At 49.1% G+C, this 25,890-nt stretch overlaps 1 protein-coding gene across 2 annotated transcripts in view; it reads right to left on the minus strand.

Moving 5' to 3' along the window:
* The window catches only part of GALNT17 (polypeptide N-acetylgalactosaminyltransferase 17), a 235,715-nt gene that overhangs the window by 13,631 nt on the left and 196,194 nt on the right, over positions 1 to 25,890 (minus strand). For both annotated transcript variants that reach the window (XM_059866015.1, XM_059866014.1), the window contains exon 7: positions 1,816 to 2,001. In XM_059866015.1, the coding sequence (XP_059721998.1) occupies positions 1,816 to 2,001 (186 nt within the window). The remainder of the gene's footprint in view (positions 1 to 1,815; positions 2,002 to 25,890) is intronic.

Raw genomic sequence — 25,890 nt, forward strand, 5'->3', positions numbered from 1 at the left:
GCCTGCCCCCTCCCCCCCAACAAGGCTTCTCTCAAATTAAATCTGGATTTGATGGGTAAAAGACCAGTATAAAAAACTCAAATGGATTTTGGGGAACTCAGACCTATGGGGAATACATAAAAATCTCAAGTTGATTTTGGGTCACCCAGGCCTGTTCCCACCCCCAGTGCTGATCCATGTGATGCTGCCTGTCCCAAGCTCCACAGGATGGATCTTAATCCTTTCTGCAATGCTCCCAATCTGTTTCTGAGCAGGAGGATGATACTTCACCTCTAAAAGGAAATCAGTCCAAGGATCAGGATTTCTGATCCCTGCCCATGAGCATTTGGATCTTGAAGCCTCTTTTTAAGATCCCCAAATTCCCTCAGTCCAGGAGGCAGCTCCCCCTGGAGTGGTGCCTGTCAGAACCAGAGCCCTCCTGCAGCTCCCTGGGAAAGCAGCTTTTTTTCCTTTTCCTTTTCCATTTCCTTCTCCTCTTTTCATCACTATTCCTGTATTCCCCCACCCCCAGGTCCTCTCTCCTTTCCTTTCCTCTTTCCATTGCTATTCCTGTATTCCCCCATCCCCAGGACCACAACCCTGCAGCTCCTGGCCCTTTCCAGGCTGTTCCCCTGGGAGTGCAGCACAAAGCTGTGACTGCTGTGCCCCAAATGCCAGCAGCCCCCAGATGAAACCTTGCTGCAGCGAGCTGCAGCAGCAGCTCAGGGTTTGTGCTTTCCTGTTTTCCCAGGGGCCTGCAGCAGACACCAGGCGGGGGTGCTCCCTCAGCAGCTCCAGGGCTCAGCAGCTCTTTGAGCCTGGGCCAAGCAGGAATATTTTGTGTTCATTTTGAGCACCCAGAGGGGCTGGACACTTGTGGCACCAGTCTGACCTCCCAGGGGAACTGGGCAGCCCCCAGCTCATTCACCTGCTCATCCCACCCATGACCCAGGGGCATTGCTGCCTCCCCGTGCCCACCTGCCTGCTTCTGCCTAGCAGTGCCAGTGCAGGAATGGACATTGATCCTGCCAGGGCTGCTCCAGGCACGGTTTGGAGCCAGGAACCAGGAGATGCTCTTGGCTTTCAAGATCAGACACAACCTCTAGGGAGGCAGAGCCCCAGCAGCAGCCTTGAACCTGCAGAAATCCCTCCTGGAGCTTGTGGAGCTTTCCCAGAAGTGCAGGGAGTGATCCCTGTGCAGGATGTGTCCCTGGACATGCTCACCTGGTGGCACCTCGTGGTTTTCCAAAGATTCACCAAGCTGTAAGGTGGCAGGATTTACACCAAAATTAATGTGTCAGATCTAAGAAAACCTGATGATTTCTGGGCAAAAATCAAAGGAACCACCAAAGCTCTTTAAGGAGAAGGTTTAAGAGGAAAGGAATCCCTTTTGTGAGCCACCAACCTCCAATCCTTTACCTTTAAACTTTCCAGCACTGGGAAAACAAACAGCCCCAGCCTCTGGGGAGCTCTGGGGGGGATCAGTGTCCATGAGCTGGGCTGGAAGTGACACAGGAATAAATCTGAGGCACTAACAATGCTGACTGCCATCAATAATCTGTCTGCAGACAGGCTCCACCTGCAGAGCAGTGTCAGGACATCCCCTCACGCTGGGTAAACACTCAGGGGGTAGATAAACACCACAGTCCAGGCTTAATTCTTAGAACCACACTAGAAGGGCTGTGCGGACAGCAGGAATCCCTGCCCAGCCTGCAGCTCGTGCAGCCTCTCCCTCTAAGCCAAGGGAGCTCTGCGGGGTTAGGGCTGAGCTTAGGGACAGGAACTGCTCCAGAATTCAGGTTTTAAGGAGCAGGGGCCTTTGAGGGCAGGCTGTACCTCCAGGGGCAGGTTCCAGGCGATGTAGACGTGCCACTTGTAGTCGTCCATCCAGACCTCGGCCACGCGCAGCGCGTTGCGCTTGGTGTAGAAGCCGATGTTGTTGTTGTAGGGCTTCTTCTTGCGCTCGATGTGGGCCACCCTGGAGCAGGGCAGCACCTCCATGCTGCCCCCACACAGCCACACCTGCAACACAGCCACAGCCCCTCAGCACGGGCAGCACCTCCATGCTGCCCCCACACAGCCACACCTGCAACACAGCCACAGCCCCTCAGCACGGGCAGCACCACGTGTCCTGGATTAGGGCAAATTTGGGAGAAAACCTTCACAGGGCCCCTCCAGAAAGCAAACCTACATGGCCCCTTACCCCAACCGGTTCAGGGAGGATTCCTCAGAGAGAAGTGGAAAGAACCTGTTTATTTAACAGGCACAGCACCCCCAGCACACAAAATGAACAATACTAGGTGACACCCCTCTGTCACTGCTCTGACAAAGATGACAAATGCAGAAAGTCTCTCCTGGGGTGCTCGCTCTGTTATCAGTCCCTCCGGTGCTGGGGCAGCTGCTGCAGCCACAAGGTGCCAGCTCTGGGTGTTTGCCAGGGCCCAGTCCGGAGCAGGCTTGAGTGGGTCCAGAAAGGGAAAGGAAAAACAGTCCAGGGAAAGATTCGGACTGCTGAGCTAAACTAACTAATGAGCAGGAGCAAAAGCAGGAGCAAAGCAAAAAGCCAAAGCTGCACTGTGTACTGCCCTGTCTGTGTGTCCTGCCAGCCGTGGGGGAGCAGCTGATAACAAAACTGTGAAAAGTGCATAAATGGCTCCACACAAATATTTACTATATGTATTTTGCTGTATTGATTAGTAGTGCTGTATTAACATTTTAATAGTATGGTAAATGTAGTTTTGTAGTTAAAAGGTAACTTTTGTAGTTAAAATAGGAACTATGTATGTGGGATATCTTTTTAAAGAAAGGAGTGATTTACTCGCACCAGACAGCAGCCACAGGACACCGAAATCTTTCAGAGAAAGAGAATTTATTGCTCCATTATCAGAAGAAATGAACTTCTTCCTGCCTTGCTCAGCCATGAAGGTGCCATCAGGATTCAGAGGAAGAAGCTGACACTGCCCAGACAGAATCCTGTGTTTGAATGGAATTTATGCAGCATGGATGAGGTGTATGAATATGCAACAGGCTGTTGCTTTTAAGGGTTAATCCTCTGTTAACGTGGGTCCTTTTTCAGGTTTATTTTGCCCAGAAAAAGGTACCTGGACTGTCCATAACTCTTTGTTTCTATTGTCTTATATTGTCCTAATCCAAATTGTTCAAATTATTATTACTCTAATTATATTACTATGTTTATAACCATTTTATTACAATTAAACTTTTAAAATTTTAAAAACAAGTGACTGGTGTTTTTCACAAAACCAAAACAAAACTTCACTCCTCAGAGCCAGTCTTGAAGGCACAGAACATAATACACAGCACAATCAGAACACACCAATGGGGATATAAGCATCATAACATTACCCTAGGACACCAGGGCAGGGAGAGAAAGGAGTTCTGAGCTCTCCACGTTATCTCATGATCCCCTGTCTCATCCTGGCAGCAGAGCCCACGGCCAGGTGTGGCCTCTGCCCAGCACTGACTCACACAGGGGGCATTTGAGGGGTTGGAACTGCAGGATCTTTATGTCCCTTCCAAGCCAAACCACCCTTGGATTAACCTGTGCCCAGAGCTTTAGAGGGATCAGGTCTCTGCCTCACCCAGTGAAGGATCCAGTGCTGCGTTTCCCCCCAAATAAAAAGCATTAGTGACTGGAATAGCTCAAACAATTCCAGATCCCCTCCTGCAGAAGGGATGAGTCAGTGAAACATATGGCAGGGACAGATTTCTCCCACTTGAAAATGTTTGTTCATTATTGTTCTTCCATGTGCTGCTTCAAATTCCCTTAAAACACAGTTTACAAGTTAACAAAATCTTGTAAGATCCTCTTTTGATCTCCCACACAGGGGATGTGCAGGAGGGCTTGCCATACCTGCCTTTTTCCCTGCCTGTTTGTCACCAGCAAGAAGTTATTGACCTTCCAGACAGGACTCCAGGCCCTGGGCAATCACTCCAAAGCCACATTCCAAGCAGCCTGCTCTGCATGATCATTCTGCACAATTATTGGAACACCCAGCCTTTCTGGGATCCCTTCCAGGCTCACCACTTTTCCTCCCACCTGTGGGCCCTAATTTTCATGGAGCCTGCTGGATTCCCCCTTCCAGCAGCACCAGGAGTCCCCAGCCTGGAGCAGTGCCTGGTGTCACCTCCCTGGGGAGGCTTTGGCCCCTCCAGTGTGGGCACATGCCCAGGGGACAGCAGAGATATAGGAATGCGCCCCCTTGATGGAGTGACAAACTATCCTTTGTCTCCTCAAAAAGGAAAAAAGCCCAGAGGTTTTTCTCCTGTTAGGTAAAGACACCTCATAGAACCTGGGGAACTTCACCTCAAACTTTAGGATAGCCAGTTGGACAGGATCCCAAAAGTCCCACCTAAGCAAGTAACTAGAAAAAGAAGAGAACAAAGAAACTAATGGCTTTTGTGAGGTGTTTTACCAAAAGCAAGAGCCTCTTGCACCTGGCACAGGTTTTCTCTGTAAAGAGTTTTGTTATTTTGCCTTTTATTAAAACTTTTCTGTTTCCAACTCTACCAGAGAAGCCATCCTGCTGATTTTGTGCTTTCTAAGGTAGCTGAGCTGTCTTGGGTGTGATATAAATCTCCAAGAGCTTATGAGACGTGGCTCGAGGAGACCCTTATATCACAGAGAGGGGTGGCACAGCCAGGGGACACCTTCCCTCAGGATACCCCTGCTCCTCCAGCTGTTCCCTCCTGGATTGCTGCACAGCAAAACACCTGAGTGTGAAAAATCCTATTTTATGGCTGGCTTTTCGCTAATACTAAAATGAATATTATATGTGTTATGTTAGAAAGTTATTCTGTATTAATTCTCTGTAGTAGTGTGTTAAATACAGTTTTAGGTTATAACAAAATGTTAAAATAGAAACTATGCTATGTAGGATACTTTTTTAAAAGAAAGGACTCGCAGTGAGACAGCAGCCACAGGACACCAAAATCTTTCAGAGAAAGAGAACTTATTGCTCCATTATCAGAAGAAATGAACTTCTTCCTGCCTTGCTCAGCCCTGAAGATGCCGTCAGGATTCAGAGGAAGAAGCTGACATTGCCCAGACAGAATCCTGTGTTTGAATGGAATTTATGTATCATGGATGAGGTGTGTGAATATGCAATAGGCTGTTGCTTTTAAGGGTTAATCCTCTGTTAACGTGGGCCCTTTTTTGAGCTTATTTTGCCCAGAAAAGGTACCCAGACTGTCTGTAACTCTTTGTTTTTAGTCTCATATTATTCTAATCCAAATTGTCCAAATTATTATTACTCTAATTTTATTGCTATTTTAAAAACCATTTTATTATCATTAAACTTTTAAAATTTAAAATAACCAAGTGATTGGCATTTTTCACACTGAGCCTGTTGTATCAGCTGCTGCATAAAAGTGTAGAAAAAATCCCATTGTACTCCTGCTCTGTCATTTGACCTCTCAGAACACTTTAAAGACAATTTCATGCCCCAGAGAGGATTCAGAGCTGGTCTCTCCGAGAGGGACTTGCCTGTCCCTCCCTGTCCCTGCCCTCCTCCTCCCACCCCAGCCAACTCAACAAGGTCCACTCAAGGTTTGCCACAGGCCACAGGCAAAGCAAATCAGAGCTGAACCAGGCAACCCCAGAGAAAAACAGATATATTTTTAAAGGAATATTCCTAAGGCAGAAACTGCCTTTGTTTCTTGCCTGCTCAGTTCTTTAATTTCTCAACATCTTGGTGAAATAGAGGAACAAGCTCTGCCCTTAGGTGCTCCCAAGACTGCTGGGCTCAACCACTACACTGAATAAATCTTCCAGTCCAGAGCGATCCCCAGCATTTCCTGGTTTTGTACTTTCAGGGATTTGTTAGGTTTTGTCCTGATTTAAAATCAGAATAATTTTTTTGAAACTACTAAAATCATAATTAATATGATTTTCCAGCAGCCCACCCTGAGTCACACCATTGCACTGTTACCCTCCTGAGCTTCAGTTAAATAATTCATGTCAGCTTCCTTACACTTCAGGAGTATCTGTACAAACCACCTGGAAATCTCCCCATTGGGATAACCTGGGTGAGGCAGAGAGTGGGCACTGAGCAAAGGGCACATCCACAGCCTGGTCCTGAGAGATCAATACAAACTTAATTCAGGAGTTATCCAAGGAAAGACCATACATCTACTTCCTAAACAGAGCCTGAACTGTCGTTATAAATTTTTAAAACTCCTGTTTTTATAAAGTATTTATAAATATTTCTGCTGGGAACAACAGGAACAAAGAGAGCCGTGACCCAGGAACGGCCAAGTCACACTGGAATCTGTCCCAGGATCAGGAGTTGTTTGTTCCCTCGTGGCCTCACAGGGAATTTCTGCCCCTGCTGCACCCAAATGCAGGGGAAGAGCTGCACAGGGAGCTGGACCCGAGTGAATCCCCCATGGCTGTGGGGCTGTGCCTGCCCCCCTAGCTCAGAGCGAGGCCTCAGCCCTTCCCACGGCTCACGGGCACAGAATTCCTTCTCCTGCTGCCCACAGGACACAGCCAGAAATGCCCAGTGCATCCAACCCCCCAGCAGGAGGGCAGGCACTGCCCTGATGTGCCAGCCTTGACTTCACCCCATGGCACCCAGCCTGAGGGCAGGAGGGTCCTTGGGAACATTTGTGTCCCAGCTGAGCAGCCACTGATCCCAGCAAAGCCCTTTAACACACAGAGCACCTTCCTGCTAAGGAATGCTACTGGGTTTGTTACAGATACACAGTAGAATATTGGCTTTTTGCAAATGGATTTTATATGTGTGATGTTAAAGTAACTTTGTTATAAAGATATAGCTTTTATTTCTGTTGTTAATTAAGCTTAGACCTGGCAGTGCAATAGCTGATATCAGTGTGTTCGAGTTAAAATGCCTGCTGGGATGGGATAACACCCAATGACCACAGGATGAGCACACCTGTACAGATGTGCCAACCAGCAGCATTCACTGTCAGAAGGCAGTGTGGGCCAGGGCCAAAGCTGAAGGTGATGATAAAAAAGCACTAAAACCACAACCAAGGAATACCCATGCTCTAAAAAGGTGGGTCCATGGAGGAGCCAGGCTAAGCAGTTCTTAGAACATGTAGGCTGGTCTGGGGAAAAGTTTACTGTGCATGAGGGTCTATGAATATACAGTGAGCTGAAGTAAAGGAAAAGGTATTTAAGGGATACCCATGAAGATAACTGTGTGGTCCTGGTTCAGTGCCAAGATGCACCTGGCCATAATAGCCTTTGCTCTGTGGTCCTTGTCTCCCGTTGTCCTTTGTTAAACTTTTTACATTTTCACAGGAGAGTGAACGAGTTTTTCACAGATTTTTTATGGAATCACAGAATCCCAGAATGGTTTGGGTTGGAAGGGACCTCAAAGCCCATCCGGTGCCACCCCTCCATGGCAGGGACACCTCCCACCATCCCAGGCTGCTCCAAGCCCCAAAGCCCAGCCTGGCCTTGGGCACTGCCAGGGATCCAGGGGCAGCCCCAGCTGCTCTGGGCACCCTGTGCCAGGGCCTGCCCACCCTGCCAAGGAACAATTCCTAATTCCCAACATCCCATCCAGCCCTGCCCTCTGGCAGTGGGAGCCATTCCCTGTGTCCTATCCCTCCACCCCTTGGAAATAGTCCCTCTCACACAAAGCCATGCCCAGAGGCTCAGGGTACAGTAACTCAGCAGGTTAAATATGATGAGCAAGGCTCCAGTTTTCCCTGTTGTCTGGCATTCCCATTCCCACACAACAATTAAATTGCCACTCATTCACCCATGAAGTGATACAGAACTAAAATAGACCCAGTCCTCCCAGAAAATGAGGGTGAGTCAAAAACATCTCCATCAGTCCACACACAGGAGGAATCAACCCTTGGGAAATGCTGGCATTTATAGATAACCAGTTAACACCACACTCTAGTGAAGGAATCCCAGAGAAAAAACAGAAAACAAATCCATCACCTGCAGATCTTTGATGTGTTTTACAGAAAGCTGCTGGGGAATACACTTGTAATTCTTTTCCAAGGAAAATGTGACAGTGCTAAGGATTGAGCAAGGAAAAGCAGCGGTTTAACTTGGGGAGGGAAATGCCCAAGCACAGCTGACACTGCACTGCTAAATCTGCTTCCCAGGATCTCTGACACATGAGAGGAGAAGCCTCAGAGGGACCTTCTTGTTTTCTACCTGAAAGGAGTTTTCTCTTTGGTTGGAAGATGTGGCTGGGGGTGTGTGCTATCTCCATCTGTCAGAGCTGGGGCAGTTCTCTGCTGTTCACGGGGCAGTTTTCTTTATCTCTCCCACAGCCAACCCTCCCTCCAGGAGATCTCTGCTGTCCATGGCCACTGAGTGTCCCTGCAGGGCTGATCAAATTCCAGCATCCCATGGGGAGATGCTCCGCCCAGGGGAGGAGCCAAGCATTCCTACCTGGATCCAATCTGACCTGGAACAGCCCAGCAGCCTTTGGCCACTGCATTCCCAGAGGAGCAGCTTTCTCCTGCCCTGCATTCCCAGAGGAGAGCAGGCCCATCTCCAGCAGCCCTGGAGCTCCAGAGGAAAACTCCCCCCTTGTGCAGGATCCCTGCTCCAGCAGAACCACAGCTGGCACTGCAGGAGGGCTGAGCCCCCCTGGGATGGGACTGTGCCACCACTCTGAGCCCCCTGGGATGGGACTGTGCCACCACCCTGAGCCCCCCTGGGATGGGACTGTGCCACCACCCTGACACACAGGGGTCAGGGACTGCTCTCACTCTGGCAGTGGTTTGTTTTTGGTTTGTGCTATTACATTTGTACTATTACATTTATAAATTTTTTTCGTTTCCCCAGTAAAGAACTGTTATTCCTATTCCCATATCTTTGCCTGAGAGCCCCTTAAATTCAGAATTATAATAATTCAGAGGGAGGGGGTTTACATTTTCCATTTCAAGGGAGGCTCCTGCCTTCCTCAGCAGACACCTGGCTGTTCAAACCCAGACAAGTTTTGAGACAGGTGGGGGTCATTCTCTTCTCCATTTGACATTTGACAGGACAAGAAGGAAGGGCTTCAGCTTGTGCCAGGGGAGGCTGAGGGTGGCCATTGGGAAAATTCCTTCCCTGAAAGGATTGTCAATTATTGGAACAGGCTGCCCAGGGCGGTGGTGGAATCACCATCCCTGAAATCAGTGCCCTTGAAAATGTTCCAAACCCAGGTGGATGTGGCACGTTGGGACAGGCTCAGTGGTGGCCTTGGCAGTGCTGGGGAATGGTTGGACTCAGAGGTCTTTTCCAAATTTCTGCTTCTCTGTGGGAGGCAAACTTTGGTTCTCACGAGGTGTCCTTGAGGCAGGCTGTGCTCCAGGGCTGGGATGAGCCAGCTTTGGTTCCAGCCACCCTCTGGCAGCACAGACAGAGCTGCTGGGGGGTGTGGGAGAGAGTTTGTGACACAGGTGAGACCTGAGAGCCTGCCAGGGCCAGCCCAGGACAGGACTCAGCAGTGATGCTGTGGGGCAGCAGAGCCCCAGGGGATGCCCAGGGGGCTCCCAGCAGCACCAGCAGCTCCTGTGCAGCTGCCAGGCCTCAGATGCAAAGGGAAAGTTGTTTTTCCAGTGCTCTGGCAGAGCTGGGGTCCCACCTGGAGAAGAGAAAGCTCTGCAGAGACCTTAAAGCTCCTCTCAGTGCCGGAAGAGGCTCCAGGAGAGCTGGAGAGGGACTGGGGACAAGGCATGGAGGGACAGGACACAGGGAATGGCTTAAAAACCACAGAGGGCAGGGATGGATGGGATATGGGGAAGGAATTGCTGGCTGTGAGGGTGGGGAGGCCCAGAAAACAGTGGGGACAGTGACCACCCTGGGTCCTGGCCCTGGTTTCCTAGCTGGAGCATGGTGTGACATCCGTGAGAAGCACTGGCAGCTCCCATGAAACCCTGCCTTCATTTGCTCATAGCTTGGCCAAATTTAACTATTCAGACTGAAATCCACCCTGGGCCAGCTCGAGTTTTGTAGTTAATGCAAAGAGACAACATCGAATGGTGTCAGGACATGTCTGCAAGGGAAACTTTGAATCTCTCAATGCATTGTGACAGAAGGAAATGGGGGAAAACTCTTCCCTAACTTTCATTCCACCCACTCCAGGCTTTTCAGCTAATAACTTCATCTCTAAGGTGATCAGCAACCCCCTGCCTGTATTAGCCATAGATTTCCCATTTAGCAGCTTTGCCTTATCTTTGCTCCCCTCTCTCCTTTGAAAAGTAACTTCCAAAGTTAGGGGGAAAACACAATTACAGGGCAGCTGGGGTAATTCAGAATGTACCAGCACAAGGGGCTAAATAATCAAACTGAGAAACAGCAGAAAAGGCAAGGAAAGAATAATTTCTCCTATGAAGTTCTGAGACACTTTATCTCTCCAAATTACTGCTTTTGTGGGAACAAACAGCATGCACAGCCACATTCCCATCCCTCCTGTTCCCACCTGGGCCATGCCCATCCCACATCCCCAGAGGACACCAGGGGAGGATGCTCCCAAGCCAAGCTCCTGCTGCCAGAAATGGGATGGAGAAGCTGCTCCCCAAACCCCTGTGCTCCCATTGTTTCCCTGGCACAAGGCTTGGAATGCAGCAGGGGGACACCCCTGTCCCAGCCAGCCTGCTCAACCCCAGCTTTGGGAGACAACACCTCCCATCATATCACTGCCATATTTTCTGAAAAATCCCTTTGCCAGGATTTCTTCTCCTGGGAAGCTGAGAAGCCTCAGAAAAGAACGAAAGCAATAATTATCTGATTGCTTCTCCTGTGTTTGCTGCTTTGGAATGTGGTCTGGAGATTGTTTACCAACAGGTCATTGATTGGTTTAATGTGAATTGTTTTTACTTAATGACCAATCACCATTAGCTGTGTCAGACTCTGAGGAGTCAGTCATGAGTTTGTCATTATCATTCTTGTTAAGCCTTCTGTCTGTATCCCTCTCTTTCTTCAGTATAGTTTTAGTTTAGCATATAATGTAATGTAATGGAATGTAATGTAATGGAATGTAATGTAATATAATTAATATATACTATACCAGCCTTCTGAGAACATGGAGTCAGATTCCTCATCTCTCACCTCATCCAGGGGACCCTCACAAACACCTCCCATCACCAGCTGGTGGGTGACCATCCCATTCCATAACCCTCACACCCATCAGGCTGGCTGGTGTTTGGCATTTTTCATGGATATATTTACACAGAGATGGGTGTTGGATCCTAAATCCAAACTGGAGTGCTCCTCCAGGCTCTGGGAGTGCCACTGGCTCCTGTCACCAGCCAGCAGAGCTTCAGCCGTGGGGTCACATGGAGGGGAGCTGAGAAACCACACACAGAGGGGAACAAGGGGAGGGAAATCAGCTGCCTTTGGGAACTCTGGAACTCTTGATCTCTTGGGCCTTTGGGATCCCTGGAACTCTTGATCTCTGCAGTGGATGAGCACTCCAGGAAGACGAAAATGTGGACTTTCACAGACCACATCATGCGTGGGGGTGTGGGGTTGGTTTCTGCCACCTCTGAGGCTCAGCGAGGTCACACCCAGCGCCACACCCAGAGCCAGGGGATGCAGAAACATTTCCAAGCACAGGGAACAAACGCTGTGGCACATTCCTGGCAGAGGCAGCAGCCCTGGCTGGACCCAGCCAAGCATCCTGCTGGAAATATGTTCAATATTTTTACTGATGACATGGATGAGGGGATTGAGTCTTTCATTAATAAATTTTCAGATGACACTGAGCTGGGAGCTGTGTCCATCTGTTGGAAGGTAGGAGGGCTCTGCAGAGAGACCTGGAATGGTTGGATTATTGGGCCGAGTCTAACAAGATGAAGTTTAATAAGTCCCAGTGCCCAGTCCTGCATTTTGGCCACAATAACCCCTGCAATGCTCTAGGCTGGGACGGTGTGGCTGGACAGTGCCCAGGCAGAAAGGGACCTGGGGGTACTGGTCAACAGTGACTGACCATGAGCCAGCAGAGTGCCCTGGTGGCCAAGAAGGCCAAGGGCTCCTGGCCTGGATCAGGAATGGTGTGGCCAGCAGGAGCAGGGAGCTCATTCTGCCCCTGCACTGGGCACTGCTGAGGGCACACCTGGAGTGCTGTGTCCAGCTCTGGCTCCTCAGTTTGGGAAGGGCCTTGGGATGCTCGAGTGCATCCAGAGGAGGCAGCGAGGCTGGAGAGGGGCTGGAAACACAAACCCTGAGAGGAACAACTGATGTGTAGCAGGCGCAGGGCCGGCTACGGCTCTGTGGAGGGATGTTTAGAGACAGGTATTTGCTGAGTCATAGGAATTGAACCAGGAGTCCTCACTCTGGTCCTCCAGGCCTGCTTATCTCTCTGTGACCCCACAGGCTAGTGTCCCTAACCCTTACAACTGGTCAGTTTTCAATCCTCCCTAGCCCTATAAAAGAGGCTGTCTTGGCCCATTTCTTTGGAAGAGCAGCTTCAAGACCCTTTGTGAGACCCTCAGAATAAACCATCGTGGAACCCTTGGCCGCCTTCTCCTCTCTCTTTTCTCTGCCTTCCAGAAGCCACGGCCAGCCACAGCCCCTACGAGCAAGCTAAGAGCTGAAACCATAAAAGAGCTGATTTTCACTAAGAGCTGACAATCACTAAGCTTGCTAGGGGTCACGGCTGTGCCACAGTCTGGCCTAGGGCACCCCAGCCTCCAGAGGGCTGAGGTGTCCGGCCTTGAGACTGCCTGGGGCGCTTACCCTACGAGGGACCAGCTGTCCAGCTAAGGAGCTAGCCCCTGTGGCTTCATTTATTTTACACTGATGGATCTGGGGGTGCTCAGCCTGGAGAAAAGGAGACTCAGGGGTGCCCCCATCACTCTCACAGCTCCTGAAAGGTGCCTGTGCTCAGCTGGGGCTGGGCTCTTTCTCCAGGCAGCACTGACACAACCAGAGCACACAGCCTCAAGCTGCACCAAGGGAAATACAGGTTGGATATTGGGAGAAAGTCTTTTACAGAAAGGTGATAAAGTTCTGGAATGGCTGCCTGGGGAGGTGGTGGAGTCCCCATCCCTGGGTGTGCTTAACAAAGCCTGGATGTGGCACTGGGTGCCAGGGTTGAGTTGAGGTGTCAGGAACAGGTTGCACTCAATGATCTTGAATGATCCAACCCAGTGATTCTGTGATTCTGTGAAATCCCTGCACAGCTCCACCCTGAACAACTGGTGAATTCTCCTGGACACCTGCAGGGAGAGCTCAAGGAGACTCCACGTCCTGCAGTTGGAACAGGAAAAGGAATTTCACTGCTGTAGATTTTTTTCCTCTGTCCTGAGGACACAGAAAACCTCTCAGGGAGGATCAGAAGCAGCCAGATCAGGCCCAGTATCCATGGGTCATCTCCCTAAAATGGGATTTTTAATTGGACCTGCCCATCCCAGCCCACATCCATTCCAGCAGAGAATGGAACTCAGAGTACAGGGTTAGAACACATATTAAAAACTTAATTCTTTTTCTTCTTTGGCTCTCCTTTTCCCCTGTTTTGTCCTCATGGATGATACACTTTGGACAGGTTCCTGTATATCTTGTGCCAAACCAATAACAGAAATGTTCACATTGTCCAGTGCCCCAATGTCCAACCTTCCCTAAATTAATTCCTTTTACAATCACAACTAAAAATGCCAAAGGAGAATGGAATCAGAGGCACTCCACAACCCCTAACCTGCAGCAAAAATGGGTAATAACCACTTTTCATCCTCAAGCAACATGAACAGTTGAACGTCTGGCATATTGAGAGGTCAGAATAAAGCAGGATTCCTGTGACAGTGTTCACAGGGGTCTGAGGATCTTGACTCCATGTTTTAGAAGGCTGATTTAATATTTTATGGTATATATTATATTAAAACTATACTAGAAGAACAGAAGAAAGGATTTCATCAGAAGGCTAGCTAAGAATAGAAAAGGAATGAATAACAAAGGTTTGTCTGTGACCGAGACAATCTGGACACGTGGACTGTGATTGGCCCTTAATTAGAAACAACCACATGAGACCAATCACAGATCCACCTGTTACATTCCACAGCAGCAGATAATCTTTGTTTACATTTTGTTCCTGAGGCCTCTCAGCTTCTCAGGAGAAAAAATCCTAAGGAAAGGATTTTTCACAGAACATGTCGGTAACGGATTCCCATCCATGCAGAACAGGGATTCTCCAGGAGGAGCATTCCCACCCACTGCAGTGGACTTTGCTCACCCTGCAGACTTTTCCAGGGAAAATTCCATGCTGTGCTTCTCCAACAAATGCAACCCAACCTGCCCTAACCAGGCATCACTGCTGGCTGCAAAAGGGATTGATCTGACCTCATCACCTGATAAGATCCATCAGAAGCTGGGGGGGAAGCTGCATTTCCAAGATCCCAAAGCCCAGCATCCTTTTATTGCCTGCCAGGACTCCTTAAGGGTTATCCCTCACTCTGCCTGTACTGCTCAGCTCTCCCCATTCAGCTCCTCTGGCAGAACTTTATTGGAAGTCTTTGATCAGTAAAAGTAGAGGCTGAGCTTTAAGAGCCTCCAGCTGTCACCAGCCTTTGTTCTTCGAGACCTCAAGCATAGTTCAGGTCCTCGTGTGACCAAAAGGAGTTTGGTAAGATCCATCAGAAGCTTGGTGGGAAGCTGCATTTCAAAGATGGCAATCCCAAAGCCCAGCATGGGGAGGATCCTCTGGAATGACAAGTGCCCACATCCCCTTGGCTGGGAAAACTGCAGGAAAGCTGCATTTCACTTCCCTGGGCACCAGGAGTGATACCTGAATTTCTGCAGCCACAGCACCCACTGCCACTGCAGCTTTGGCATTTATGTGCTCCCAGAAGTGAATATTTTGAAAAAGAGGAGCAGAGTATTTTTAAATCCCATCTTGGGGAGACACTCTCTCCCAGCCCTCCCAGCTGAACTGCCAGGCTCTGCTGGAGCCCAGATCTGCCTCCTGAGCCCCCATCTGGCTGAGAGCACATCCCTGTAGAGCACAGAGCTCCAGCGAGGTTTGGAGCTATCGTGGAACAAATCTGGCTCTTCCTAATGAGTTTAGAGCTGAAATTCCTCAGTGCTCTGATGTTATCTGTTCAGCCTTGGCAGCGTGACAAGGACCTGATTATGTTGTAATAGCATAATGCAAAGATTATTACAGACTCATAAAAGACAAGTGCCTCAAAACCAGCATCCACAATATCTGGAGGCCCTGAGAAGGAGCTGAACACGCTGGGCTTTGTGCACTCCTAGCACACAAATTACCTGCAGGATCTGACCCTGATCTGCTTGGAGGTTGCTCTTTTTTTATTATTTTATTGCCAGTAATGTACCAAAAGCATCTTGATCTCATTTTCCTATTACCATTTCTGTCAGAGCTGTAAAAATAAACCAGCATCAATAGCTCCCCAGGATTTTGATCTATTTTTCATGCACAAAGAGCCTTTGGAGGAAACGATCTACAGCTGGTTCTTCAGCCTAACAGATTCCATGTGGGGAGTGGCAGGAGGAGGGGGAAGGTGCCAGGGAGCACTGGAACCATGGGAGGTGGTTCTGGAACAGAATTATTGATGCAGAGAGAGACAGCTGGGGGCTGGAGCAGCTGCTGAGCTGACAGCACCCAGCTCCATGGAGCTGCTTCCAGCCTCTGTGACTGCAACGCATCCCCACTGCTCTGTAAGCTGTAATTCAGATATTCCACATTCCTGATGGGGAGGTGCTGGGAGGGAGCAAAGCTCCACCATGGATGTTCCTGCATGGATTGGCTGTGACTCTGCTCATCCTGCTGGAAAAATGCTCAAGGAATTTGTCAAAAGAGCAGTTCCTGAGTTTAGAGCAGGAAAATGCCAAGGGAGGGGCAGAGGCAGGGTCTGGGTGTGGGGAGGGGGTGATGTGACTGAGCAGGGACATGCAGGGACACACATGAGGTATTTTACTCCTTGTTTGTGCTCAAAGCCACACTTATGATGTTTCCTAAGCTTGTCCCACACCCCTGCCATGGCAGGGACACCTCCCACTGTCCCAGGCTGCTCCCAGCCCCAAAGTCCAACCTGGCCTTGGGCACTGCCAGGGATCCAGGGGCAGCCCCAGCTGCTCTGGACACTCTGTGCCAGGGCCTGCCCACCCTCCAGGGAACAATTCCCTTGTCCCCAGTCCCTCTCCTGCTCTCCTCGGGCCCCTTCAGGCCCTGGAATGTTGCAACAAGCTCATCCCAGAGGCTTCTCCTCTCCAGGTGGGCATTCCCAGCTGTGCCAGCCTTCCCTCCCAGCAGAGCTGCTCCATCCCTCTGCTCATCCTGGAGCCTCCCAGGGCTCCTCCAGCAGCTCCAGTCCTCGGTCCCTGTGAATCCCATTCTGCTGCCCCTGGGTCAGACAGGAGGGAATGCCCAGAGCTGCTGTCCATCAGGGTCAGAGGGAGTCAGCACCAAACCTGCTTTTGTGTCTTGCCCCAGGGACACTGCAGTGCCACCAGCAGTCCCTGCAGTGATGCCAGGCAGGATTTGGGACCCCTCCTTAGGGAGGGGCACCAGGAGGCACCCATTTCTGCAGGGCAGATCTGGATCCCTGGGCTGCTCCTGCCACTGCCCAGCTGCAGGATGGAAAGGTCTAGCCAAGCTCCAGAGCAGATGGTTGGAGAGCAGGAGCTCTGCCACGATTCTGCCACTCTCTGCACCCTCTGCTTGTTTTCCCTGGCAGAGATAAAACCCCCTCTCCAGTGGAGCCATCATGTCCTTGGAAATAATGAACACTTTGAAGCAGGAAAGTTTAGAGTATGGGAGTTTAAAGCCTGAGAAATCTCTGTGGCTCTGAAAGTGCCATCAGCAAACTCCCTGATAAGTGACTGTCACAGAGCTTCCAAAAAGGATGTTAAAATTCCTGGAAAAGCCCTGAGCAGAGGCTCTCTTGGGTTAATGACCTCCTAACTGCTGCTCCTCCCATCCTGGTGGCATCAGCAGCTCCTTCAAGTGTGGCCAGCTCCTGAAACATCTCCCAGCAGGACAGAGCAGCCTCTGAGATGGAGTTCTGATGGGAAATTTGGGAGCAGCATTCAGGGTCACAAAGCTGATCTGTCCATGGAACACTCCCTGACCTTAGTGGCCATCTGGACTCTCTCTGTCCTCTCCAGATGTTCCTGGTGAGTGGCCAAGGCCTGTGCTCTCTGTGAGATGTTGGTTTAACAAAACCCACAGCATTTCCTTGGTGGAGACAAACTTCAGGTGAGTGGCCTCTGATTCCTGAGCCCCTGAACTTTTCACAGCAGCCAGAAATGCAACTTTTCCACCAGCACAGCCAGGGAACAGCCCAGAGACAGATTTGGAAAGGCTGGAAGCAAAAATATGTCTGATTCAAAATTATTTTTTTCCTCCTGTTCTGCACAGAACTGGTTCAAACCAGAGCTGAGTCCCATTTTTATTATTAGTGGCATTAACACTCAGTCTGATCTGGTTCTAAGCCTTGTTTGGATGTTAATTCCTGCCCTCCCTGAGCCCAGCAGCACAACTGCCAGGGTCTGTCCCAGGGTTTCAGCCTGCCCTGTCTAAGCAGAGCAGCAGCAGCTTTGTGCTGATCCCAGGAAGGACCTGGGGAGGGCTGGTGTTGGGAAGGATGAAAGTTTGAAAGGAAAGTGTCACAGCTATGTGTGCTTGGCAGAAAAATCTCTGAATGTAGAACCTGAGAATGGAATAGAGATGGAAGCAAGTTTTCTTATAGAAGAACAATAGATGTGTAAATTGAGAATTGCTGAGCCAGTCTTACTGGACAGCAAAGAAAGCAAAGGTGAAGTCGAGCTTGAAGGAGGTTTTATGGCTTAGAGCAAAGGATATGTTGACCACAAACAAAAATGATGTCCTTACCAAGCAGACATAGGTCTCAGGAAAATCAGAAAGATACCATAGGCAAAGAAACATGTCAATGTGGCAAGGAACAAAAGGTCTAAGAATTTCCGCTGCAAGAAAATTGAAAAACAACTTGAAGCTTAAACTGTACCATACTCATGTGACTGGACAGTAATGACCACAATAAGGTAATTGCAGTAGTTATGATAGGCTGTAGATAATAGTTCAGGTATAGGTTGGTTCTACTGTATGAAGATGCTCAGCAAAGTATAGAATGCACTGTAACCAAAACCAAAGGGTCTCCAGGCCTGCCTGCAGCTGGAGCTGACAGCTGTGGGCACAGCTCTGTCGCCCTGGACTGCTGTAACACCTTGGATACAATAAAGTGCATTTTATATACAATAAACTGCATTTTGAAGAGCCACCTGGAGTCCCACATCTCTCATGCAGGCTCTTCCTGGCTGTGGTGCATGCAGGTGTTACATCCCCCCCCTTTAATGGGCCTTCTGTTGGTGGATGAAAATGCAAAGGGATCTTGGTCAATCCATCCCCTTCTTGTCCTAGGGTGAATTTATGTGTTTGCATTATTTATTGCAGTTAAAGAATCACAGAGCTCAAAATACATCCCAGGTTTCGTGGCAGAGCAGCCTCAGGGGCCCTCCCTGAGCAAAACCCCACCCCAGCTAAGCAGTTTGAAATTGCAGTTTGGGGTGACCCATGACAGGAGCACCTTCAGCACCTTCAGTGCCAGCTCCATGAGGAGAGCTGAGGTGACAGCAGAGCCACCCCCTGCCCAGCCACAGCCACCTCTGCCACCTGCAGCTGCCCCAGTCCCACCCATGGTCCCACACAGGGCAGGGAAGGGCTGGCTGAGCTGATCCTGGCACAGCTGATCCCACACTGGGGCTGGGCTTTGGGCTGGAAGGGGACCCCAGAGCTCCCTTCCAGCCTGAATTATCCTAAAATTCCCCTAAAGAGATACCTGACATGGATGTGTGGGGGTCAGGGAGGGAAGGTGTGAAGTCCTGTCTTGGTTATTCTCCTGAGCAGCCTGACAAGCTCTCTCTGTGCTGTTTACCTTTGTCCCCTCCTTTTGCAGCCCCTGACTGGGGCACAGAGCTGTCACAGCACAGGGGTGGTGCACTGGCCATCCCACCCAGCTGGGGCCTGCTCAAGGTCCTGGTATAGCAGGAATTTTTCTTTTAAGGACATTTTAAACTCCAGTGTCTGTTCCACATGTTCTAATCTCTGTCTCCACATCCTGTGAATTATCCCAGTTGAGACAATCCCTTCAGAAACTTCTCCAGGTTAGGTTACTGTGCACCATTTAGGAACTCTTTTTGATTTCCCTGTTCCCAAACACTGTGAAGTAACTCATGGACAGTAGGTGCCCACAGGTACCAGGTGAATACCTGCTCTGGGATGTTTTCCATGTTCCCTATGTCACCATGATATTTTCTGAAGAATCATGGTGATTTTTCACCATGAAAAGGCTGAGAGACCTCAGAAAAGAAAGAAAACAATAATTATTATCTGATTGCTTGGGATTGTGTCTGGAGATCATTTACAAACAGGTGCATCTTTGATTGGTTCCATGTGCATTGTTTTTAATTAATGACCAATCCCAGCCCAGCTGTGTCAGACTCTGAGGAGTCAGTCACCAGCTACCATGATCATTCTTGTCTAGCCTTCTGATGTCTCCTTTCTCTTTCTTTAATACTGTAATATAATATAATATAATATAATATAATATAATATAATATAATATAATATAATATAATATAATATAATATAATATAATATAATCATCAATCAGCCTTCTGAGAACATGGAGTCAAATTCTCATCTCTCACCTCGTCCTGGGGACCCTCACAACACCACACCCTAGAGCACACAGGAGATGGGATCATCCATTGTGGGATGCTGAGATGGATCAGGAGACAAATTCCTTTTGGCCACGTAGCCAACAGCACACAAGGACCTGAACTGTGCCTGAGGTCTCGAAGAACAAAGGCTGGTGACAAGCTGGAGGCTTTTAAAGCTCAACCTCTACTTTTACTGATCAAAGACTTTCAATAAAGTTCTGCCAGAGGAGCTGAATGGGGAGAGCTGAGCAGCACAGGCACACTGCCAAGAAATGAGGGATAAGTCTTAAGGAGTCCTGACAGGCAATAAAAGCCCTGTTTTCCTGAGCAGTCAAATCCCTGGAGTGAATTAAACTGTGCTGGATATTGGTGCAAGCAGTCATTTCTGCACGAGCTGCATCCCGAGGCTTTGGATCAAAGCAAGGCAAACCAGCTCTGCAGGGGTCATGGCCTCAGTACATTGATTTATTTACAAAGTTTAGGACCTGATATTACTTACTTTGTGTGAAACACACAGAACAGAGATTGTGGGAAAACTAGACAGGAAAACTTACCTGCATTTATCAGACAGGATTCTGTTTACTCCTTGGACACTGCTGGGCTTTCCCTCATTCTGTTCTGTATGAAAGTCTCCCTAAATATCAAATACATCTCAAGAATTTCACTTCAAAGTCCACAACTTCATAGTCATTATTTAAGGTCACCCAACATCCATCTGTTTCTATTTCTGTAATACAACCCTTAAAAAAAAAGTCACTAATTAATGTACCCCTCAGCAAATAGCAATAAATAAATACAAATAGATTAATAAATAAATAGAAATAATAAATAAACATCCCTCTGCAGAATAACATTGCCCTGACTCCCTGGAAAGGCCCTGCCAGCCCAGTTAGCAGCACTAAATCTCAGCCAGCACTGGGTAATTTCAAGATTACATTTTAATAACAGCAGCTCAGTCCTTATCTTTCCCCTGCCTCCTCTTGTGCTTGATCTCCCAATTAGGGATAAGAGCAGTGGAAGTGATCCAGCCCCACCATGCAGTCAGATTTCACCCCAATTGCTATTAGAAGGCCACAAAAAGAGCTCCTGTGGAATTCTTTTTCCCAAGAGAGCCTGTTGATAAAAACAGTGACTGTGTCCATTTATTTCTCTGGGTACATCCACAGGAGCTCACACACTCTGAGATTTGATTCTAACAGAAGGAATCCATTGCCATTCCCTGGAAAAGAGCCTCAACCCCTCCCACCAAGAAGAGGAAAATTATTATTCTCTAATCAGACATTTCCAGGAAGATCATTCTTGCAGCTTATTACACATCCTGCCCTGCACTCAGTGTCCTGGTCCTCCAGCCCTTCCTCTTCCTACAGCTCCAGGACTGGCAGGGTTGAGCAGCAGGCAGGGAAGGAACTCAGGCTGCTGAGGAGGAGAACTGCCCTCCTTCCTTCAATTAGAGCCACAGAGCCCAGGGAAAAGCATGGATTTCTTACCATGGCTTCCTCACCCAGGGACTTTGAAGGCAGGCTGGATGGGGCTTGGAGCACCCTGGGGCAGTGAAGGTGTCCCTGCCCTTCCCTGCCCATGGCAGGGGGTGGAATGAGGTGGTTTTCAGGTCACTCTCGGCCCAAACCAGTCTGGTATTCTGGGATTCTCCCCCATCAGCAGCCCTCTGTGGCATCAGAGTCCCTGGGTTGATAAAGAGGAACCCTCAGCTGCCAGGTTCCACCCTGGGCTGCAGGCACCTCACTGCTCAGCAGCTGGGCTGGGTGAGGGCCACACCAATGAGCTCCCCAGACCCGGGAGTGCTGTATTTACTGAGACCCCCAACAAAGGGATGAAATGATGAATCTGACTGCATGTTCTTAAAAGGCTAATTTATTATTTTATGGTACTATATTACATTAAAGAATACTATACTAAACTATAGTAAAGAATAGAGAAAGGATACAGGCAGAAGGCTAAAAGATACTAATGAAAACTCGTGACTCTCTCTTCAGTCTGACACAGCCTGACCCCAAGTGGCCATTGAGTCAAAACAATTCACAGCAGAAATCAATGAAACAATCACCTGTTGGTAAACAATGTCCAAACACATTCCAAAGCAGCAAAGCACAGGGGAAGCAAATCAGATAATTATTGTTTTCATTTTTCTCTGAGGCTTCTCAGCTTCCCAGGAGCAAAATCCTGGGCAAGGGACTTTTCAGAAAATATGACAGTGACAAGGGACATATGAACTGCCTATAAAAGAAAGCTCTCAACAATAAACCACACTGTTTGTCACAAGGACCTTGGAGAGTTATGTTGTTTGTATGTCTCCAACAGGACCAGCACCCTAACAGCTCTGTGCCCCAGCAGCTCCTGAGAGCAGCTGAGGGCTGGGCAGTGAGCTGCCTGAGAAGAGGAGGGAGCCCACGGCGTGTGGGTGGGGCTGTACAGCATCCCTGGCACAGCACCCCTGGTACCCCATCCTTGGTACCCCACCCCTGGCACAGTACCCCTGGTACCCCATCCTTGGTACCCCACCCCTGCACAGGACCCCGGGTACAGAACCCCTGGTACCCCACTGTGATAAATGAGTAATGCCATGGCTGACTCTCACAATTAAAAGGCAAATATCATGTATGTATGTTAGGAGCAGTTTTATAGATTTATAGCTGTGTTTACCCCCCCTTGTGCTGTTACCAGGGCTGCCCTGGGTTTGGGACATTTGGGAGGGTCACTCGTTCCTATGGCAGCACCTGAGCTCCAATCAAGGTGTCAGGCAGTGATCTCCAGCCCTGGGCAGGGAAGGAGGAGTCCATGGACAGAACTTTGGGAGGGCTAAAGGGTTAAAAGGGGAATTCTCCATTGTGTGGGTGAGCACATGGTGATAGAATCCTCTGCTCCTGGTGCTGTAATATTTTCTCCATTCAGTCTTCTGTTGTGTTTTTGATAAGGTTTTAATAAACCTTTTACATTTTTGGAAGTGAGGATCATTTCTCACCCCATCCTTGGCACCCCAGCCCTGGCACAGCCCCAGAGCTCTGGGGCTGTCTGGGCAGGCTCTGCCCCCTCCCCACTGAAGCCATTCCCAGCAGAGTCCCCAGCCCATCTGCAGGACCTCTGTGACACCAACACCCAGAGGCAACAAGTGCTGGGTTCTGGGCCAGGACACAAACCCAGCAGGGCACTGCTGTTCCTCCAGGGTTCCTGGCATCTCCAGCAAGGGGACATGGGACAGCCTTCCCAGGGACAACAGCCTGGACTGACTGTCCCACCCCGTGGGGACAGAGTGGCTCTGCCAGCAGATGTGATGTCCTCAGAAAGCAGAGTCCAAAGCTCTTTGTGATGCCACCCACCCACCTGGCCAAGTTCCTGGTGCAAACCTGTTTAGAAGTTTCTCCATGTGAAGCCCATGGAAGGGACATTCCTGTCTGGACTAATATTTTGGGAATCACCTGGCACCCCTTGCTGATGGGCAAGGCTAGGCGGGGCTCCCTGATGGGCTTTCGTGAGGAGCCAAGGAAAGACAAGATGAAGGCCCAGAAGAGCCCCCTGCCCTGGGGCATGGGTGGGTGCTCTGCACCAGGAGAAGAGCTGTGGGAAAAGGCACTGGGCAAAGGACCAGGGCAGGAAGCTGAAGAACATCCCCACAAACAGGTCCAGACTGTGCCCTGTTATTTTGGTCTGAGAGGCTGAAAACGACCACAGAATCACGGAATAATGAGGTTGGAAGAGACCTCTAAGATCACTGAGTCCAACCTGTGCCCTAACATCTCAACTAGACTAGAGCACCAAGTGCCAAGTCCAGTCTTTTATTAAACACATCCAGAGATGGTGATTCCACCACCTCCCTGGGAAGAGCATTCCAGTACTTTATTGTTCTTTTGGTGAAAATTTTTTCCTAATATCCAACCTATCCCTTCCCTGCCATAGCTGCAGGCTGTGTCCTCTGGTTCTGTCAGTGCTGCCTGGTGGAAGAGACCAACCCCCACCTGTCCCCAGCCTCCCTTCAGGGAGTTGTAGAGAGCAATAAGGTCACCTCTAAGCCTCCTCTTCTCCAGGCCAAACAACCCCAGTTCCTTCAAACATTCCTTTCAGGGTTTGTGTTCCCAGCCCCTCTCCAGCCTCGTTGCCTCCTCTGAATGCACTCCAGGTCCTCAATGTCCTTCCCAAACTGAGGAGCCAGAGCTGGACACAGCACTCCAGGTGTGCCCTCAGCAGTGCCCAGTGCAGGGGCAGAATGAGCTCCCTGCTCCTGTTGGCCACACCATTCCTGATCCAGGCCAGGAGCCCTTGGCCTTCTTGGCCACCAGGGCACTCTGCTGGCTCATGGTCAGCTGGCTGTCTACCAGCACCCCCAGGTCCCTTTGTGCCTGAACATGGGAGCTCCTGATGTTCCTGTCATCACTTTAATTCATTCTGCCACATTTGTCATCTTGTGTATGGAAATCCCTTCCAATATAAACAGTGTGAGAGATGATCCTCACTTACAAAAATTTAGAAAGGTTTATTAAATCTTATCAAAAATACAACAGAAGACTGAATGGAGAAAATATTACAGCACCAGGAGCAGAGGATCTTGCCCCACATGTGCTCACCCACATAATGGATGTTCTGCCTTTTAACCCTTTAGCCCCTCCCAAAGTTCTGTCCATGGACTCCTCCTTCCCTGCCCAGGGCTGGAGATCACTGCCTGACACCTTGATTGGAGCTCAGGTGCTGCCATAGGAACGAGTGACCCTCCCAAATGTCCCACACCCAGGGCACCCCTGAGAACAGCACAAGGGGGGTAAACACAGCTATAAATCTATAAAACTGCTCCTAACATACATACATGATATTTGCCTTTTAATTGTGAGAGTCAGCCATGGCATTGCTCATCTGTCACAATGGCTTGGAATCCCCCAATGAATAATGAAATGAAAAATGAAGCATCAGGTCCTTCCAAACAGGAGGATGGTAGTCACCCACCCCCTTCCAAATTCTGCCTCATTTCAGGGAGAATTTCATCTTGCTCTGAGCCCCCTTCAAGCTTTGCTCCTGTCTCTCCCAAGCACTCCCAGTCACTCACACGTCTTGAGCTGACTTTCATTAAATTGAGATTAAAAGGGCTTTCTCCACAGACAAAACCATAAAATGGAAAATGTCTCATTTCAGCTTTTTCCTCCAAATCCGAGCCTTGCCATTCAAGGGCACCCAGCACTAATAACTTCCCTGCTGAAGCAGCTCGTTCTATTTGATTCTTTCAAGCAACAACAGAGGCTCCAAAACCCAGAACAGCAGCACAGGACACGTCCTCAGGCACAGATTTACAGCCAGACCCCAGGGAAGGGCTGGGGCTGGCTCAGGGCAGGTTTAGGTTGGGTTTTGGGAAAGGTTCTTCCCCCAGAGGGTGCTGGGCACTGCCCAGGCTGCCCAGGGAATGGGCACAGCCCTGAGGCTGCCAGAGCTCCAGGAGCTGCCAGGGATGCCCAGGGTGGGATTGTTGGGGTGTCTGGGCAGGGTCAATCATCCCTGTGGGTCCATTCCCACTCAGGAGATTCCGTGATCCAAGACTTTACCTGTGAGACTCCACTGCACCCTGAAAACAAAGGACATGAGCATCCCTGCTCTGCTCTCACACTTCTCCCTGACGGGGATTTGCTGTGAATTCAGTCTGCTCATCTGACAGAGACAAGTCAAAAGCATCTAAAAACTTTACCTTTAAAAATCTGGGATGTGGTGATTCCAGTAAAATTCTGCCAAAAAGGAAATGGAGCATTTCAGTGGAATGGATAGAGCCTCATTTAGAGCTCATCAGAATGGAGGGTGTCTGCATTTCTGGGTTTGCATGAAGTTCAAAACCCTCAATAATTGATAATAAAAGTGAAATGGAGCAAAATTTCAGATTAAGTGCAACCAAACATCCTCATCAACTCTTTCTGAACTTCAATTTGGAAACTTTTCAGGTTTTTTTTCTGAAATGCGTCAGCAAACCCAAATAGAAATGATGAGTTTTGGAAAGCAGAATGTAGGAAGTGGGCAAGGCAGAAGGGACAAGGAGCAGTGCTGTGTCCTCACACCAAAATTTTGACTCATTCCTTGCTCATTTGTTTAGATTTCAACACTAATTGTTATTAGTCCCTAATTCATAAGCGTCCCTCGGCTTGGCATGAATGTAAAATAACAAATATAGAAATTTCCTGTGAACACACAAAACCAAAAGAGATGGAAACAAAGCAGAAAATCAGAAGATCCCACTTTGATTGTTCCCAGATTTATCCCCAAATTTTTCTGCTGGAGAAAGTGCTCATTGC

This window comes from Haemorhous mexicanus, chromosome 22 (genome assembly GCF_027477595.1).
Source record: "Haemorhous mexicanus isolate bHaeMex1 chromosome 22, bHaeMex1.pri, whole genome shotgun sequence".
In the NCBI taxonomy this organism is placed as follows: Eukaryota; Metazoa; Chordata; class Aves; order Passeriformes; family Fringillidae; genus Haemorhous; species Haemorhous mexicanus.